We start from the raw sequence: 17,764 nt of genomic DNA, 5'->3' as shown, positions 1-17,764 counted from the left end.
TGTCCTCTGTCTCGGAGAATCCAAAACAGAGGTGGGAGAACCTCTTACAGGCTGGTGAGAGACGACCAGTGGAGGAGAGGTGAGGGTTTTCATGAAACAGCAGCAGCTGAGAGGGCTTAGAGGCTCTGGGAAGCTGGAAATGTCATTGACACCTTGTGTGTGTGTTGCGGGGTGGGGGTCGGGGGGTGGGCGGAGCGGGGCGGGGGTGGGGACGGAGCGGGGCGGGGCAGGCAGTGTTAGAACGGAGTTCGCCACTGCCTCTTTGGGAGAAGGAAAACTACAGTAGGGGCAGTGACCCAGGTAACTGTCCTGTGCTGCCCTGGGGAGATGTCTGGATTCACATGTAAGCATCCAGATTCTTGGGGTGATGACTGGAGAGAAAACCCTGGGTTTCCTGCCAGCGCTGGATAAACAGGGGACACACAGGTTACACTGCATTGTGGGAGCCTCATATTCTATCAGTGCAAGAACCCTGTTGAAGAAACAAAAAACAAAAACCTCTCTAGTGCCTGGCTCAGAGTTGATGCTCAGTGAATATTTGTCAAGTGAATAATGATCTTATTTGATTAATGACGTGTACTTTGGAATTACTGTCTGTGCTCTTGCCCTTGGATATGATCCTTTTACTCTGGAATCCTGGCCCTGTTCTTTTCCCTCGAGTCTATACAAGCCTTCACATCAGGTCCAGCACACCCTCTTGCTGGGTTCCTGGGCCCCTCCCCCTGACCTCTCAGAAAGTTTGGGCAAGTGTGAAGAGACAGAGGGGGGGCCTACCCAGTGCCTGATGATGGGGAAAGGAGACAGGTGGGCCCGTATCTTCCCCAACCCCCAGCCCCACTCCCCAGGCTGTCACCCTCCAGAAGCCTTCCCAGATTTCTGCCTCCTCTAATTGTGCCAAATACCCTTCTCCCAAAGTAGACATGAATTAAAATACTTTTTGTTTGCTTGTGTTATATATAAGTTCTCCTTTAATTGTTGTCAACTATCTGCACATCAGATGTCCCGGTGCCTGGGTGGATCACCACCCTCAAGGGGCTTCCAATCTAATGGGAGAGACAAAGCTTTTTTAGCTCAGAAAGAACCTCAGTCTGAAGGGGAGACCGAGCCTAGCCCCCGGGGAAGCTCGGGTCAGCTGGAGGAGGCAGATTACAGAGAAATGCTCCAAGGCTTGACGTGGGAAGACTGAAGGAGGGTCCCGAGCTCCAGGCCCTGAGCACTGGCGGCCCCTCCTCCCAGACTGGGTTCCTGGGATCCCGACGGGGACTGCGGGTGTGAACCCGGCGGCAGCGGTCCCGGGGCTCCAGCGGCGGCGAGGCGGACACGCTGAGACCTCGGCCTGTGGTGCCCCCATGATTGCGGCGAATCCGGTCGGCGGGGCCTGAGGACGATCCTCGGGGCGGCGGAGGCTGCGGGAGGAGGCGGCTATCCGCCCGGGGGACCTCGTGGGGCGCCGGGAGACTGGGGGCCCCAGGGCCAGACGCTCCGGCTGGGTCCCCCCGCGCGGCGGGCGGGGCGTGGAGGCGGCTGCAGGTCAGCAGCACGTCCAACAGCAGCAGCTTGAAGAGCAGCAGCCGTAGCGCCCCGAGCCGCAGCACCAGGGCCCGCGTCCCTGCGGGAGAGGAGGAGCCGGTGAGCGGCCTGGAGGCTGGCGCGGCCCCACCCGCAACGGAACATTCCCCAGAGAAGGGGAACCAGGGGACGGCCTTCCTGATGTCTAACCTCAGCTCTGACTGCTGGGAATAATAACAGACACCTTCCTGGCCTTCATGTTATTTCATCCCCCAACAACCAAGAGGATGTAGGCCAGGCAGGAAGCAGAGCCTGGCTGTGAACACCACTCTATGTCCAGCAGATGTCCAGTCTCCTGAGGCTCCCTAGACTCCCAAGAGTCTCCCAAGCCCCTCATGCTGAGGCCAACCCTCTGGGCTGCCCAGGGACCCTTCTGCTAGCTCTCACCTGCGCTTCTCAACCTGGTGTCCAGAAAGGATGCTGGGGTCAGAGGATCTACCAACTTGCCCCAACCCAGGGAGGCAACCTCTTCAGGGGATACCCACCAACCTGCACTGCCCCCTCAAGGGAGCACATTAGCCCAGAGCCCGGCGGGGCCTGAGGTCCTGGGTCCCAGTACTCACCCCTGAGAGGCTCCCAGAGGCAGGTCCTGGCCGAGGAAGCATCTCCTGGCAACCAAGGAAAAGGGAGTGAGTCCTTGGGATGGGCAGTGCTCTCCACCCCAGTGCTATGCCCCTGCCCTGCTCAGGGCAACTCTTAATGGTGTGTTGGATAAATAGACAAATGAACCAGCAGTGGAAACCCTGAGCCCATCTGTGGCAAGTCCTGTCAGGGGCCCAGATCTTCTCTCCTGACTGTTCCCTGTTCTGTGCCCCTAGAGATGCCTCAGCACATTTAGACAAGGAATCAGTTTTCTTAGCAGTCTTCTTTGGAAGTCAGGACATTTATTCAACAAATGTTCCCATTTGGAGGATGAGAAAACTAACATAATCCAAAAAAAAGAAGTAAGTCATCTAGTCAGTAATAATAATAGCTGGCTTTGGACATGTTACTTGACCTCTCTGTGCCTATAAAATGAGAAGACTAGCATGGCCTACTTGTAATATGGTAATATGACCTAAATGTAAAGTATTTACAACAGTCCCTGGCACAGAGCAAACAATAAGTAAGTGATAGCAATTTACTATTTAATTATTGTTTGGTTCTAATAGGTACGGTGATATAGATATTAACCCTGGGTATACATAGAGAGGGTGATATAGATATTAACCCTGGGTATACATAGAGAGGGGCTTCCCTTGTGGCTCAGATGGTAAAGAAAAGTCCGCCTGCAATGTGGGAGACCTGGGTTCGATCCCTGGGTTGAGAAGATCCCCTGGGGGGGGCCATGGCAACCTACTCCAGTATTCTTGCCTGGAGAATCCCATGGACAGAGGAGCGGGGCAGTCTACAGTCCATGGGGTCACAACTGAGCAACTAAGCACAGCACAGCATAGCATACATAGAAAGGTATTGACCTCAGGATGGAGGAGCCATTACTATCTCTCAGAAGTCACACATCAGAGCTTGGATCTGAATGAGATATCACAGTTGCAAATCCCAGGACTCAGGGACCCTGAGGCCACCCTGCTCTGAGCCCAGGCATCACCTCACCTAGATGTTTGGTCTGGTGCCTGCGCTCCCTCCCACCACATCCTGATTCCAGAGTGTGTGAAAGGGGGCAGGGAGCAACCCCCGGGGGCCCAGGCCCTGTCCCCACCTGACAGCTGTAGGGGCTGTGTGCTCTGGCCGTGGTCCCCAGCCCCAGGCCCAGTGTGGCAGACCAAGGTGTCCCAGGCTGCCAGCTCCTCGGAGTACAGGGAGAGCTGAGCCAAGAGAGTCCAGGTGCCATCCTCTGCCGGGGAAGGGCCATAGGTGAAGGCATCCAGTGAGCTGCCATTGCCAGCTGAAAACCAGATGGGACTCTCGAAGCCAGGGGGTGCAACGTCAAGGACCAGGCAGACCACCAGCGTCTGCTGCTTCCCGTCCACCAGCAGTGTGATTGGTGGGGCCAGAGAAGGGAAGGGTGTGCTGCCCATACCTGCAAGAGAGCACATACTTGTAGGGGGCCTAGAACTGCCCATGCCCTCCCAGGTCCGCATCTCATATCCTTCCATCTGGGTTTCTCTTCCATCAGTCCTTCCACCAACCATCAATCTATCCTACCCGGGCATCCATCCTTCTCTCTTTGCATTTACCTACCTAACCACCTTCCTTCCCTCCATCATTTCTACCATCATCCATCTTCCCTACATCTCTTCTTTCTACTTTCAATCTCTATATATCCATCCATCCATTTATCCATCTTCCCTTCCTTCCATTCATCCATCCATACTTCTGTCACATCTGAATCTCTGTGTGCCAGGCACTGGGGATACAACATCAATTAAAATATTGTCCCTGCTCTCAGTGATTTCAATCCCATGAGAAAGGCCACAGATGCAAACAAATACTCATAGTACCTTGTTGTGCCGGCCTCAGGAGAGTGGTTACCTCTGGGGAGGAAAGGAAAGAGGTAGGATATGGAATGAGATCAAAGAAACTCAAATGCTCTGCACCTTTTTGTTTCTTTTTAAAAACTATTTGATTCAAATGTGGCAACATTTTAACCATTTGCTAATCTGAGTGGCCTATGCTTGGGTGCTTGTTGTATTAGTCTCAGTTTTGTTTTTTTTTTTTATGTTAAGTCTGTAGCATTTTGTTTAGATTTAATTCACATACCATACAATTCACCCGTTTAATGTGTATGTCCGTATTATTTTATAATTTTAAAAAAGCCAAAATAAGTCATGTAAGTACTGCAAACATTTGTCCTGTATTTTTCAGAATAGTCCTGATGTTCCACAAACTTATTCTTTGCAATAAAGATGACTCATTTAATATATAACAAAATGCTATTTTTGAATGGGTGGCTGTCTTTTCATACAAACAGAATCTCAAAAGTTAAAACCTAGGGAAGGGAGGTGGGAAGGGGGTTCAGGATGGGGAACACGTGTATACCCATGGCGGATTCATGTTGATGTATGGGGAAACCAAAACAATATTGTAATTAGCCTCCAATTAAAATAAATAAATTTATATTAAAAAAAAAAGTTAAAACCTACAAATTCACACCATGAGTTAAGTGCAGCCAAGCTAAAGAAATGCCCCAGGGTTCAGGGAAGGCACTAGAAAATCTTGTGGGACCTGGAGGTAGGGGGTGCTCACAAAACTTTTTTTTTTTTTTTGGCTGTACCATGCAGCACATGGGGTCTTAAGTTCTCTGGCCAGGGATTGAACCTGTGCCCCCTACAGTGGAAGTGTGCATTCTCAACCACTGGACCACCAGGGAAGTCCACAAAAGATTTCTTGAAGGTCAAATAACTGACCTAGAAGCAGGCAGATGGTAAGTAGTCACTCAGGGTTTGGATTCAGACCTCTGTGACTCCCAATCTCACAGACCAACCCACTTGGAAAGATGACCAAGATTTTCCTACATGTTACAGAGGACCAAGCCTGGAACATGGCCTCAGACAGAGTTGGTTTGACTTTTGATTCATCCACTTAATTTACTGAGTCTTAATTGTCCCATCAATACAATGGGGTTAATCACACCAACCCAAGGAAACTGTAGTGGATAATGAAGCTCATGACCATAAAACACCTGGCAGATGAGGATTAGTATCATCAATACTAGTATTAATAAGGCATCATGAACAAAGGGAGGAGAAAAGGCTGAGAATGGGTTCCAGGAGCCTCAGCCTCCTGAACCTTTCCAGCTGTACATAGAGAAACACTCCTCGAGTTGAGTTCAGCATCTACCTCCTCCACGAAGCCTCCCAGAATTGCTCCTTCTCACCCTGGCTGCTTCCTTTTCAGAGCACAGGTCTCCCACCACGGGCTCTCCCTGCTCCACATGGGTGTGATTTATCTCCCTAGCAAGGGAGTGCTGGTGACATACTGGGGGCCAGCTTTAGAACAAGGAGATGTCCTGATTCAAAGGTCAAGGAGCTTTCCCCACCACAAACATACGAACATGCACATGCTACTAGATGAACCCGGAATTCTCAAAAGTTTAGTCCTTCGTCTCCAGCACCCATCTTTGTAGGGGTGGGGTCAGGGGTCAATACACCTGGAAAGTCACTGAGGCCTTGAGACTTCTAAGCACCTATTGGTAGAGGGGGTTGGGAGCGAACATGAGATACCCTGAGCCCTGAGGGCAGGAGACGGGACAGGAAGGAGCCGGGGACTCACCGTGTGGCCCGTGTCCTATGGCCCTGTACAGCCCGCCACAGCCAGGCTACCCCACCCCCACCCATCATGCACACCTGTCCAGCTCACTCCAAGAGGTGAGCACTCTCCCTCCCAACACGGTGGACTCTGGGGGAGCAGGACTTGGGGGCCCCAGAGCAAGATAGCTGGGAGGTGGAGTACAATGGGGAAGGGGATAATGGGCTTCTGGCAAGACCCTCCTCAGGGGACCCCAAATACCTCTGTCCTGCCTCCCTGCATCCCTCCCACACCAGGGATGCCCAGAGTGAGGGTGTGGGCTTGGGCCCACTAGAGGGGCACAGAGAAGGGTGCAGGGGTTTGCTCACCTGTGGGCAGGGCTGGACACCCGAGGGCCAGGAGAAACAGCAACCAAGACTCAGCCATGGCCCACCTGAGAGGAGGCAGGACCCAGCTGCAGACCTGCGTGTGGGCTGGGGGAGGAGGCAGCCACAAGACGGCCTCGCAGGCCACAGGCACAGCTGCATGTCAGCTGCTCCACCACGGAGCCGTTTCCCCAGGCGAGGAGCCTCCCGCCCCCACCCTGGCCCCCAAACCCAGCCTTCTCTCACCGGTCCAGGGAACTCAGAGCACCACACCCCCTCCCATCTGAGGAGCACTCCACAGCGTGTAAGGCCTTTTCCCAGCCACTGCCCCGGTCACCTGCAGGATCTAGGGCACTTGACAGTATATCAGGGGCTTAACATCCAGCACTTCATTCCATCACCCAACTACTGTGAGTTCCATTTCACAGGTGAGGCAACTGAGGCTCAGAGAGATGGAGTGACCTGCCCAAGGCCACCCAGCTGGCCAGTGGCAGAGCCAGGGCTTGAACTATTTTCTGATGGCTAGCCTTACTATAGCCAAAAAGCCCAATAAGCTTATTTCCATGTAGTCAAATATAACACTTTTAAATAGAATTTGTTTTCTAGATCAGTTTCAGGTTAATAGCAAAAGTGATTTCCCATATACCCCCTGCCCCATCGCATCAAGCCACCTCCCCCACCTTTAAAAAAATTATTCTTGGCTGTGCTGGGTCTATGTTGCTGGGTGGGGGCAGTTGCGGCAAGCAGGGGCTACTCTTGGTTGGTGCTTGGGCTTCTCATTGCCGTGTCTTATTGTTGTGGAGCACAGGCTCTAGAGCGAGTAGTCTTCAGTGGTTGAAGCGAACAGGCTCAGTAGCTTTGGCTCATGGGCTCAGCAGTTGTGATGCCGGGCTTAGTTGCTCTGCAGCATGTGGAGTCATCCCTGACCAGAGATGGAACCCATGTCTCCTGCATTGGCAGGCAGATTCCTGTCCACTGTACCACTATGGAAGTCCTCAAGCCCCCTTTTAAAAATGCCATTTTCAGTGACTCCCCTAAATTTAGCTGTAGCTATCAATTTGACCCTGATACTTCACATCCAGATATATATTCTGATGGAATAAGAGAGTCAATCATTGTAAGACAAAGATTTGTGCACAAAAATGTTCTTCTAAGTATTATATTAGAAACCAAGAGAGGGAATTCCCTGGTGGCCCCGTGGTTAGGACTTCATACTGCCAAGGGCCGAGGTTCAATCCCTGGTGGGGGAATTAAGATCCTGCAAGCTGCAATGTGTAGCCAAAAAAAGCCCCAAAACAACAAAATCAAACCAAGAGAAATAACTACCTATGTTCAATGCTTGGAGAAGAGTTGAATGAATTAATGTTTGGCGTATTTATGTTAGTAAATATTATGCAGCAGCTTTTTTTTTTTTTTTTTGGCCATGCCTGGCCACTTAGGGGAATCTTAGTTCCTAATCAGGGATGGCAGGGATGAGTGATGAGAAAGTGATGAGTCCTAACCACTGGACCACCAGGGAATTCTGTATGCAGTACCTTTTAAAACCATGTTTTTAAAAGAATATTTAATGACTCAGGATATAGACTAGAGTTTGGTTCAGTGTGTGGGCTGTGAAGCCAGAACATTCAGGAGTTGTGTGATTTTCACCAAATTATTGACTTCCCTAAATCTCAATTTCCTCATCTGTACAATGGGAATAATACCTCAACTTAAACAGATCACCTATGAAGTGGGCCTAGCATTATTCTCTCTATATAGTAAGAAGTCAATAAGTGTTCTCTTTCTTTATATATGTGTATACTAAATTACATACACAGAAAACTGAAACAAACAGGATTCAAATTTAAATGGAAAATATACACCCAATTTTGCATAAGAAATATATGATTATTCCTAGAAGGAAGCAGACCAAATGTTAACAATAGCTATCTCTGCAAGTGAGGATATTGGATAGTTTTTCTTTTCATGTTTATAGTTGTTTATTTCTTCAATTTTCTATGACAAACCTGTATTATATTAAAAATCAGGATAATAAACATTATTAAAACATAAAACTGCAGACATACTAGAGCTTATTTAGCCATTCCTTTACTTGTAGATATTTGGGTTTTCCAGTTTGGGGCAACAGTTATCTTTATTCATGAAGTATTTTCCAAATTCATACTTACTTCCTTAAAATTGGCTTAAAGGCCTCAATGATTTTGAGGGCTTTTGTTTAACTTAAAAGTTTTTACAATTGTAGTAAAGTGGTGGTGGTGGTGGTTTAGTTGTTAAGTGGTCTCCGACTCTTGCGATCCCATGGACTGTAGACCACCAGGCTCCTCTGTCCATGGGATTTCCCAGGCAAAAATATTGAAATGAGTTGCCATTTCATTTTCTAGGGATCTTCCCGACCCAGAGATTGAACCCAGGTTTCCTGCATTGAAGGTGGATTCTTTACCACACAGTAAAGTACACATAACATAAAATGTACCATTTTAAGATCAGTGATATTAAGTACATTCACATTCATATTGTACATCTCTCAGTGGATATCCCTCAATGGTTGCTTCTCTGTTATAACTATCATGAACACGGGTGTACAAATCTCTCTTCAAGACCTTACTTTTAGTTCTTTTATATGTATACCAGAAGTAGAATTGCTGGATCATACAGTAATTTAATTCTAACTTTAATTTTGATAGTGGCCATTGGAAAGGGTGTGAAGTGTTATCTTATGGTGGTTTCAATTTGTATTTCCCTAATGATTAGTGCTGTTGTGCATCTGAGGCCTCTGTGTTTTAAGTCTCCCTGATATACTTGTTATACTAGTCCATGGAATTTTCCAGGCAAGAATAATGGAGCAGGTTGCCATGTCCTTTTCCAGGGGATCTTCCCAACCAAGGGATCAAACTCATGTCGCTTGTGCCTCCTGCATTGGCAGGCAAATTCTTTACCGCTGCACCACCTGGGAAGCCCCTTATGATTCATGTTAGTATAAAACCACCGCAATGTACGGAAGGCCCACACCATCCCTACCAGAGCTTTGTTGCTATTGTTCAGTTGCTCAGTTGTGTCCGACTCTTTGCAACCCCATGGACGACAGCACTCCAGGCTTCCATGCCCTTCACCATCTCCCAGAGCTTGCTCAAACTCATGTCCATTGGGTCAGTGATGCCATCCAACCATCTCGTCTCCTGTCATCCCCTTCTCCTCCTGCCTTCAATCTTTGGCATTTCATTAAAAAATAAAGTAAAAATTTTAAAAATCCTACTTTAATCAGTTAATGGCATCTCATTTCTCTGATGACATTGTTTTCCCATTTTTAGTTGTTTCCTTTACTGAGCTGTCCATAGTCCTCTTTTAGTCGTAGTGTCTAATTAATTTTGTAAGGGCTTTAACATATTAAAGATATCAACTCTTTGTATAATGCACTTTCGTCATTGTTGTTTCAGTCGATAAATTGCGTCTGACTCTTTGTGACCCCATGGACTGTAACCTGCCAGGCTCCTTTGTCCATGGGATTTCCCAGACAAGAATACTGGAGAAGGTTGCCATTTTCTTCTCCAGGGCATCTTCCTGATCCAGGGATGAAATCCGAGTCTCCTCATTGCAGGTGGACTCTTTAGCACTTAGCCACCTGGGAAGCCCTATAATGCACTTGGCTGGAGCCTTTGACCAATTCACTGACTACTTTTAATTTCACTTTTTAAAAAAACCCTGCAGTTATTTGTTTTGTATGAACCAACATATCCATCTTCCCTATTGGGATTTAGCTCATACTTTTAAAGCCTAGAAAATCCTCTCCCCTCTAAAGGATGGATACATTCCCACTTGTCTTTTTGTGCAAGTGTTGTTTAATCCCCCACCTCCCATTTAATGCCATCGGGAACTGAATTAATTTTGGTATGTTGTAGAAGATGTGCCTCTAAATTTCATTTTTTTTCCCCCAAAGAACAAATCAATTATCCCAGGATTATTCATAGATAATCCTTCTTGTCCTCACTATTTGCAAAACGTTCTTTATTACATGTTAATATCTTTTACATTGGCGGGTTTATTTCTTCCTGGCTTTCTGATTTCTTTATCCTGGTACCATCTTCACTCGTTTCCGCCTGGATGGTTATTTTAATAATCTTGTCGATGGCACTCCCCGGTGTCCTGAGGGACCCCCTTGGCCCAGGTTGAGTTCCCACCCCTTTCCCGCGGGGCAGCCTGGAGGCCTCGGGTGCCACGTGTTCCCAGGCGCCACCCTGGCCCAGGTGCTCTCAGTCTTGAAGTCTCAGTGGGTTCCCCCCGGGAGGGGGAGGGAGAGAGGCAGGTGTCCTTAACGACTCTCCTGCCTTCCAGCCGGTGGAGGTGCTGGCTTGGGCTCAGTTACCACAATACAGATGGGGAAGAGCCCTTTGGCTTGCTTTGTTTTTGAGTTTCAAGATCTTCCCAGAATAAGAAGGCTGAAGACCCCCACCCCCATCCGTGCCATCAGCAGCCTGCCTCACCTGCTGTCTGACTGGGCCACCTCGAGTTGGGACAGCTACCCTTCTACTGGCCCATTCCCAGCTCCCTGACACAGGTTGGCCTGGAAGATTTCTTTGCCTGCTCTTACATTGGTTCCCTCCTTCCAGCAGCCCCAGGAATCTCCCCCCTCCCCGACCCCACAGCCTGGCAGGTTCTAAAGATGCCCTCCCCCCAGGATGGTGAGGATGCTGGTTTTAGATCCCAGAACTGAATCCCTTCTCTGAGCTCCTCACTTGGGACAGAAACTGCCATTTGCAGATCCGCAACATAGAGCTAGAGAGTGTTCACAGACATCTCATTTAATCCTCAGTTCAACCTCTCAGATCACGTGTTATCATCCCAATTTTGCAGTCGAGGAAACTGAGGCTCTGAAAAATGCAGTTACATCGCAGAGGATTCTCTGGTAGGCACGTGAAGTTGGGCATTCATTCCAGGTATGTGTTCATAGGTCTGTCTCTCTCCAAAGCTTTTTTCACAAGGTTGTGGGGAGAATTCAACTTAATATGGGGACCCACCTGACTGCTGGGTACACAGCGTATTATCCTTCTCCCCTCTGTTTTCACAGGCACAGGTAGAAAACCCAGGGCTGTTGTTAAACTGAGATGAGCCACATAGAATGTGAAAAAGAAAGTTTAGGGAAAGTAGCAATGCTTACTAGAGAAGACTGCTGATGCTGCCAATAACTACGGAGTGTGAATCTGACGTACCTGATTCAACCGTAACCAGAGGGGCAAACAGGGAGTCAGCATGTGTATTTCTACTGAAATATCGAGTAGAAGTTTCTTTTAGTAACATCAATGGGAGACTTCCCTGATGGTCCAGTGGCTAAGACTCTGAGCTCCCAATGCAGGGGGCCCTAGTCCCATCCCTGGTCAGGAAACTAGATCTCACATCCTGCAAATGAAGACCCAGTGCAGCCTTAAAAAAAGTATTGACAGGGATACCTAGTCCACTGATCAACTTAAAATCCTACAGTAATTTTTATTTATTTACTTATTTTTTGGCCACACCTGGCAACATTCAGGATCTTAGTTCCCCCACCAGGGATCAAACCTGCACACCCCACAGTAGAAGGGTGGAGTCTTAACCACTGGGCCCCCAAGGATATCCCCCCTACAATAATATTTAAAATGAAAAATTAAAATCACCTCAATGTTCAATATTAAGGTAATGACTGAATAAACTAGGATAAGTCTACATGATGAAATATTATGCAGGCCTTAAAATGTCCTTTCATTCAGACCCGTTTATTGGTCTGTTTTATGCCAAAGTTTGGGGCTGGACATAATAAGACAAAAAGAGAAACTCCTTGTGGTCATGGAAGGAGACAGACTCAGAAACAGATCAGGGACTTGGAGTATGACAGAGGCCGTGACTGAAGCATGTATGTGTGTATATTTAGAGGTAGAGAATGGGGTACTAGAAGAGGGAGATTATTCTTCTAGATCTGGAGTGAGAATCAGGAAAATTCTTTAGAAGATGATGCTTGGGCCAAGTCTTGATTCTTTCTAAAAAGTTTGTAATGCCATGGATGTGAACTTGGGCAAACTTCGGGAGATGGTAAGGGACAGAGCAGACTGGCATGCTGCAGTCCATGGGGTTGCCAAGAGTCGGACATGTCTGGGCGACTGAACAATGACAAATGCTATGGAAAACTTTTATTATGATGTTAAAGGATGTTCATGGAGACACCACACCAGCGTGGGTTGCTTAACACCAAGTTTAATTTACATAAGAAAGACGTAAATTTTATTCTGTGTACACTATTGTTATTTTAGGGTTTCTGTTGCTCATTGCCAAACTAATCCTAATTAAAATACACGTTGTATGTGCCATGGTCCTAGCAGAAACACTGATGGGTAATTTGAAGAGAGTTTAATAAAGGCATTGTTTGTAAAGGTGTGGGCAGGGTATAAAGAAATCGCTAAGGCTGCTGCAGCACCCCGTGGCTAGTAATAGTGGGGTGTCAGCCCCTGAGGCCAGAAGAGGGGAGGGGAGCAGTTACAGGAACCCAGACCCAGAGACAGCTGTGTGGACAGGGTCCTTGAAAACACACAAGGAGCTGTGACCTCCCAATAATGGAGGTGCTGCTGATCTGGCAGGGAGGGAAGGAGGAGAATAAAGGACCTGACTTTGCCATCTTCCCATCCTTAGGCCTCTGGCTGGTCCCCCACTGACAAATAGGGGGTGTGGGAGTCCTCTGAGACTTTCCAGGTCACAGGGCTGGTGGGATGGGAAGAGGGAGGGAGAATCTGGAAGGTCACAGAGAAGCTCCTCTTAAGCTTTGTGCAGATGAAAAATCCACATCCCCAACACAGAGAACACTCAGGGACCCATCAACTACTGTATCATTGGGAAGTGATGTCATATGTCAACCGAAACCTAAAATATTAGCTCCCATCGGTGTTGTTCACATAAGGTAGCAGGGGACAATGGGGGTTATGAGAACTAAGTTCATATTCACAGCTGCCTCCTTTGCCCTCCAGTGATGTATTCCTTTTATCCTTTGCCAGCACCTTGGCTGGACTGGGTTCTTTACCTGGTGGTGACTCAAACCTTTATTCCTATGGGGTCTGAGTCCTTGAGAATCTTGACATAGTGGGTTGCTGAAGTTTTCTGTTAACCAGGACAACTAAGCAGAGAATTCTTTTTTAGGGAACTGATTCTTTAAAAAAAAAAAACAAAACCAAAAACATTTATTTATTTGACTGCACTGGGTCTTAGTTTCAGCACTGAGCAGTGACTTAAGAGGCACTTAGTAAATCCCCAGGGTTCCAGATCTAGTGCCTACCTCTAGAGTGTGGTAGCAAGCAAAATTTTCTCTGGTAATTGAGATTAGTCAACCCAGATATTACACTAACCTCTTTCTCTGCCTGCTGGTTCAGTAGCATGAGAAACCAAAATGGCCAGGGGTCATCTCAGCTTTTCTAAATCATCAGTACTAGGATCATTCCACAGTGCAAGTGTTTCTCCCTTGAATGCTAGGTTGCCAGACTCCCTGAGGTCAAGGTTATGGGGATGGGTAGCAAAAGTTCTTCCAGTAGATCCTAAACTTTAGCTATAATAGGGAAAAGCCTGAAGCTACCCCGACCTCTTGGTTGTATATATGTGTGTGTGCTCAGTCGCTTCGGTTGTGTCCGACTCTTTGCGACCCTATGGACTATAGCCTGCAGACTCCACTGTCCATGGGGAGTCTCCAGGCAAGAATACTGGAGTGGGTTGCCATTCTCTTCTCCAGGGGATCTTCCCAACCCAGGAATCAAACTCATGTCTCCTGCATTTCCTGCATTGTAGGCAGATTCCTTACTCACTGAGCCACCAGGGAAGTCCCAGTGTATTGGGACACACAATTTTGGTTTTGGCTTAAAGAATACACTGTATCCTACAGGATAGAACATCCACCTTGTCGGCTGTAGTTTCTCTGCTCTAACTGAGCCTAGAGCTGGTCCGTCCTCCATTCTATCAAGCCAACTGCTCCTGGGTCATGGGGCACCTGGTAAGACCGGTGAATGCCTTGGGTATGAGCTCATCTATATGCTTTCTTGGCAATAATACATGTGCCCATGTTGCAGGCGATGTTATGTGGCATGCTATGGAGATGGATAAAGTATTCTTTAAGTCCATAAATAGTGGTGATGACAGAAGCACTGGAGGCAACAGTGAATTCATATCTGGAACATGGGTTCTCTTGAAGATAAAGCACAGCGCATCCATTCTAGGGGGGGCAAATCAAGTCAAAATGAGAATGGTGCTCTGTCAGGCTGTAAGTAGGATGGTCACAGCCAGACTAGCCTCAAGGACCATGGGAAGTCCTCAGGGAAGACCATGTTATTAAGCCAAAGCCTAGCTTCCATGCCTGCTACCATGGGTCCACTGAACAAGCCCTGGAGTGCCAGGGGAAAAGGCTGACCGTGGTCCACAGCCTGTCATTTTTGCCCAACTGCTGACCATTCTTTCCCATGCTTTATTCCGGGTCATTCTTTGGTTGTTAAGCATCACCACCTGCTGTTTACCCCACTAGGATACCATTATTCTCATCAAGATCAGGGAATTCAGTTTCACTATCTGGTATCCCTCATTAGCATCTCCAGCCTACAGAGGATGGCCATCAGAGCTAGTCTAGGAGCTGGTGGCCCTCACCAAGGCATTTTTGGATTTTATTTATGTACTTATTTTTGGCTGTGCTGGGTCTCTGTTGCCAAGTGTGGGCTCTCTCTAGTTGTGGCGAGCGTGGGCTACTCTCTGGTTGTGGTGTGAGGGCTTCTCATTGTTGCAAATCACAGGCTGTAGGGCATGCAGGCTTCAGTACTTGTGGCACATGGGCTCTGGAGTGAGCTCACAGCTCAATGACTCCAGAGCGCCAGCTCAGCAGTTTCGCCCACAGGCTGCCTTGCAGCGTGTAGAATCTTCCCAGACCATGGATCAAACCCATGTCCCCTACACTGACAGGGGATTCTTAACCACTAGACCACGAGAGAAGTCCACCGATGCATTTCTTAATCCTCTGGTAAAAGGGAGTGTTTTCCAGACCACCTTAAAATACACGGCTAGGAGTAGTTAAGCAGATTGCACATAATAAATCCAATCCAGCATTCCCATCTCTCTGAGATTTTGGATTCCTTCCTTTATAGTATGCCAGGGAAATTCTGGCATTTCAAGTTTATTAATTCTAGGCTACCATTAAGTCCAGGCTTTAATTAAGCATCTTAGCAGACTATTAATTCCTCTCCCAGGTGCTTGAGCCAACACATAAAACCCCAAATCCTGTATGAGCATCCATGGCCATGAGTTTGGCCAAACTGTATCTTATCTTGGCCAAACTGTATTCACCCTCCCGGGTCTATTTCCCTTAGAACTTCTCCCACACATGCTCCCATGGCTCCTGCCAAGGCAGTTTGGCAAGGGCCTGTGACTCTGGGCATCGTTTTCTCAGCGTGGGCCTTGTGCTCCTCCACCCAGGCTGTGCTGAGATCTAACTCATGAAGGGCCTGGGGTCAGAAGGGATGGAGGGGGAGGGGTTCTGAGACTGGCCTCCTAGGAGACAGGATCACCACAAGAGGAGGCTGTCTCTATGGACAAGACACTTCAAGAGAATCTGGGAATTCAAGTTCTTAGTCTTGTCCGTGTCTGCCCAAATGTCCCCATCTCAAGGTCCACCCTTTCCCATCAATGCCCTCATCTTAGCATAAGAGACCTAGAGGGGTGAGGTTTTTTTTTTTTTTTTTTTTTGGCTATGGCTTGCTGGATCTTAGTTTCCCAATTGTCAGTTAAAGCTCAGAGTTACAACCACTGAATGGCCAGGGAATTCCCTATAGGTATTTAATAAGCCACATAAGCCCTCTCTAGGAGATGCAGGTTCAATCCCTGGGTCGGGAAGATCACCTGGAGAAGGAAATGGCAACCCACTCCAGTATTCTTGGCTAGAGAAGTCCATGGACAGAGGAGGCTGGCAGGCTACAGTCCATGGGGTCACAAAGAGCTGGACACGACTTAGCGATTAAACAACAACAACAACAACAACAATGAACTCTATCTGTAGAAGGTGAGGGACTCCTTCAAGGTCCCATCAAGGAGTCCACATTGCTCACTCACTTTCCTCATCAGGCACTGGTAACTCCCAGATCTCCTTTCTCCTGCAAGTGTTCCCGAGGCCATCAGAAGGTCACCTATGACTGAAACTGACATAGGCCACAGAGAGAAGGTGAGTTCTCCCTTCATCCAGTGTTCGGTTAAAAACCCCAACTGGAGTACCATGTAGTCTAGTGCTAAGTGCCTGTAGTTAGCAGAGAACCCACAAGTTCAAGAGCACAGTCCCCAACAAGACTATGCTTAGTTCAGATGCCAACTGCAAATTCAGAGTCCTGGGCCACAGGCCCTTTTGTCTCACTGGGTACAAATTTGGGAGATGCTGCAACCCCTTGAGTTCAGTAATTTGCTAGACAACTCACAGAGCTCAGGAAAGTTCTGTTCTTAGGATTACAGTTTTGTTAGTATGTGTGAGAGTGTGTGTGTGCATGTGCACACACACCCTCTCAGTTGTGTCCCACTCTTTGTGACCCCGTGGACTGTAGCCCACCAGGCTCCTCTGGCCATGGGATTCTCCAGGCAAGAATACTGGAGTGGGTTGCCATTTCCATCTCCAAGGAATCTTCTCAACCCAGGGATCAAACCCACATCTCTTGTATCTCCTGCATTCGCAAGCGGGTTCTTTACCAGCTGAGCCACCTTTTGTTAGAGAGGGTATCAACCAGTGAAAGTGTGTGTATTAGTCACTCTTGAGTCCAATTCTTTGTGACCCCAGGGACAGTAGCCAGCCAGTAGCCTGCCAGGCTCCTCTGTCCTTGGAATTCTCCAGGCAAGAATACTGGAGTGGGTTGCAATTTCTGCCTCCAGAGGATCTTCCCAGACCAGAGATCAAACCCAGGTCTCCTGCATTGCTGGTGGATTTTTTACAATCTGAGCCACAGGGAATCAGAAGGACCAGTCAGATGAAGAGGCACCTAGGGCAAGGTCTGAGGATGGCCTGCATTCAGGGCTTCTGTGTCATCTGGTGGAGCCAGGGCATGCTACCCTCCCGATACATTGATGAGTTCATCGATCAGGAAGCTCCACTGAGCTTTGTGTCCAAAGTTATTATAGAGGGTCCATTCCATAGGAGAAGAGTCGGACATGACTGAGCGACTGAACTGAACTGAACTGATTCCATAGGCACTGCTGATTAAACCATTGGCTGGAGGCTGAACTCAGTCCCACTTCCTGGACCCCCCATGGCTCAAAGCCCCAACCCTCTAATCATATGACTGGTCATTCCCAGTCCTGAAACCCCTAAATGGGGCCACCACGAGTCACTTTCTTTGCATAAATGATCAGGGCCCACCATGAATATCACTTGTAATACTTGGGAAATTCCCAGGATTTAGTCTCCTTGTGAGGAACCAGGGACAAAGGCCAAATTCTTTATTATACGACACTAGTGTGGTCAGTTTCCTCCAGGCTGATCTCTATAGATCACCCTTTCCAACTTTTTGACAAATTTCAAACTGTTTAGATTCACTAATTCTTAGCAGTTTTGCCATATAAACCTTTTCTCTCGCATCATGACATTCACCCATAAGTACCTCAGCATGTATCTCCTATTCCCCACA

General features: G+C 47.9%; 2 protein-coding genes across 2 annotated transcripts in view; one reads left to right on the top strand and one right to left on the bottom strand.

Moving 5' to 3' along the window:
- PEX6 (peroxisomal biogenesis factor 6) overlaps window positions 1-17,764 on the top strand; it is a 351,627-nt gene that overhangs the window by 36,137 nt on the left and 297,726 nt on the right. The window lies entirely within an intron of this gene.
- PTCRA (pre T cell antigen receptor alpha) lies at window positions 292-6,339 on the bottom strand. Its single transcript, XM_061399073.1, has 4 exons — window positions 6,126-6,339; window positions 3,269-3,589; window positions 2,133-2,177; window positions 292-1,609 (listed from the first exon to the last, which is right to left on the bottom strand). Exons 1-4 carry the CDS (start codon window positions 6,181-6,183, stop codon window positions 1,107-1,109), a joined length of 927 nt encoding a protein of 308 aa, XP_061255057.1. The 5' UTR covers window positions 6,184-6,339; the 3' UTR covers window positions 292-1,106.

This window comes from Bos javanicus, chromosome 23, assembly GCF_032452875.1.
Source record: "Bos javanicus breed banteng chromosome 23, ARS-OSU_banteng_1.0, whole genome shotgun sequence".
NCBI lineage: Eukaryota > Metazoa > Chordata > Mammalia > Artiodactyla > Bovidae > Bos > Bos javanicus.
The sequence above is the reverse complement of the archived record's forward strand: the minus strand, read 5'-3'. Positions and strand labels throughout refer to the sequence as shown.

Bases quoted from the DNA above. Each gene is read 5' to 3' on its own strand.
- PTCRA (XM_061399073.1), bottom strand. From the start codon at position 6,183: ATGGCTGAGTCTTGGTTGCTGTTTCTCCTGGCCCTCGGGTGTCCAGCC. The intron at 3,590-6,125 runs GTGAGCAAACCC...GCTCTCTTGCAG, and splicing joins GTGTCCAGCCCTGCCCACAG to GTATGGGCAGCACACCCTTC. The intron at 1,610-2,132 runs GTGAGTACTGGG...CCTCTCCCGCAG, and splicing joins CCTCTGGGAGCCTCTCAGGG to GGACGCGGGCCCTGGTGCTG.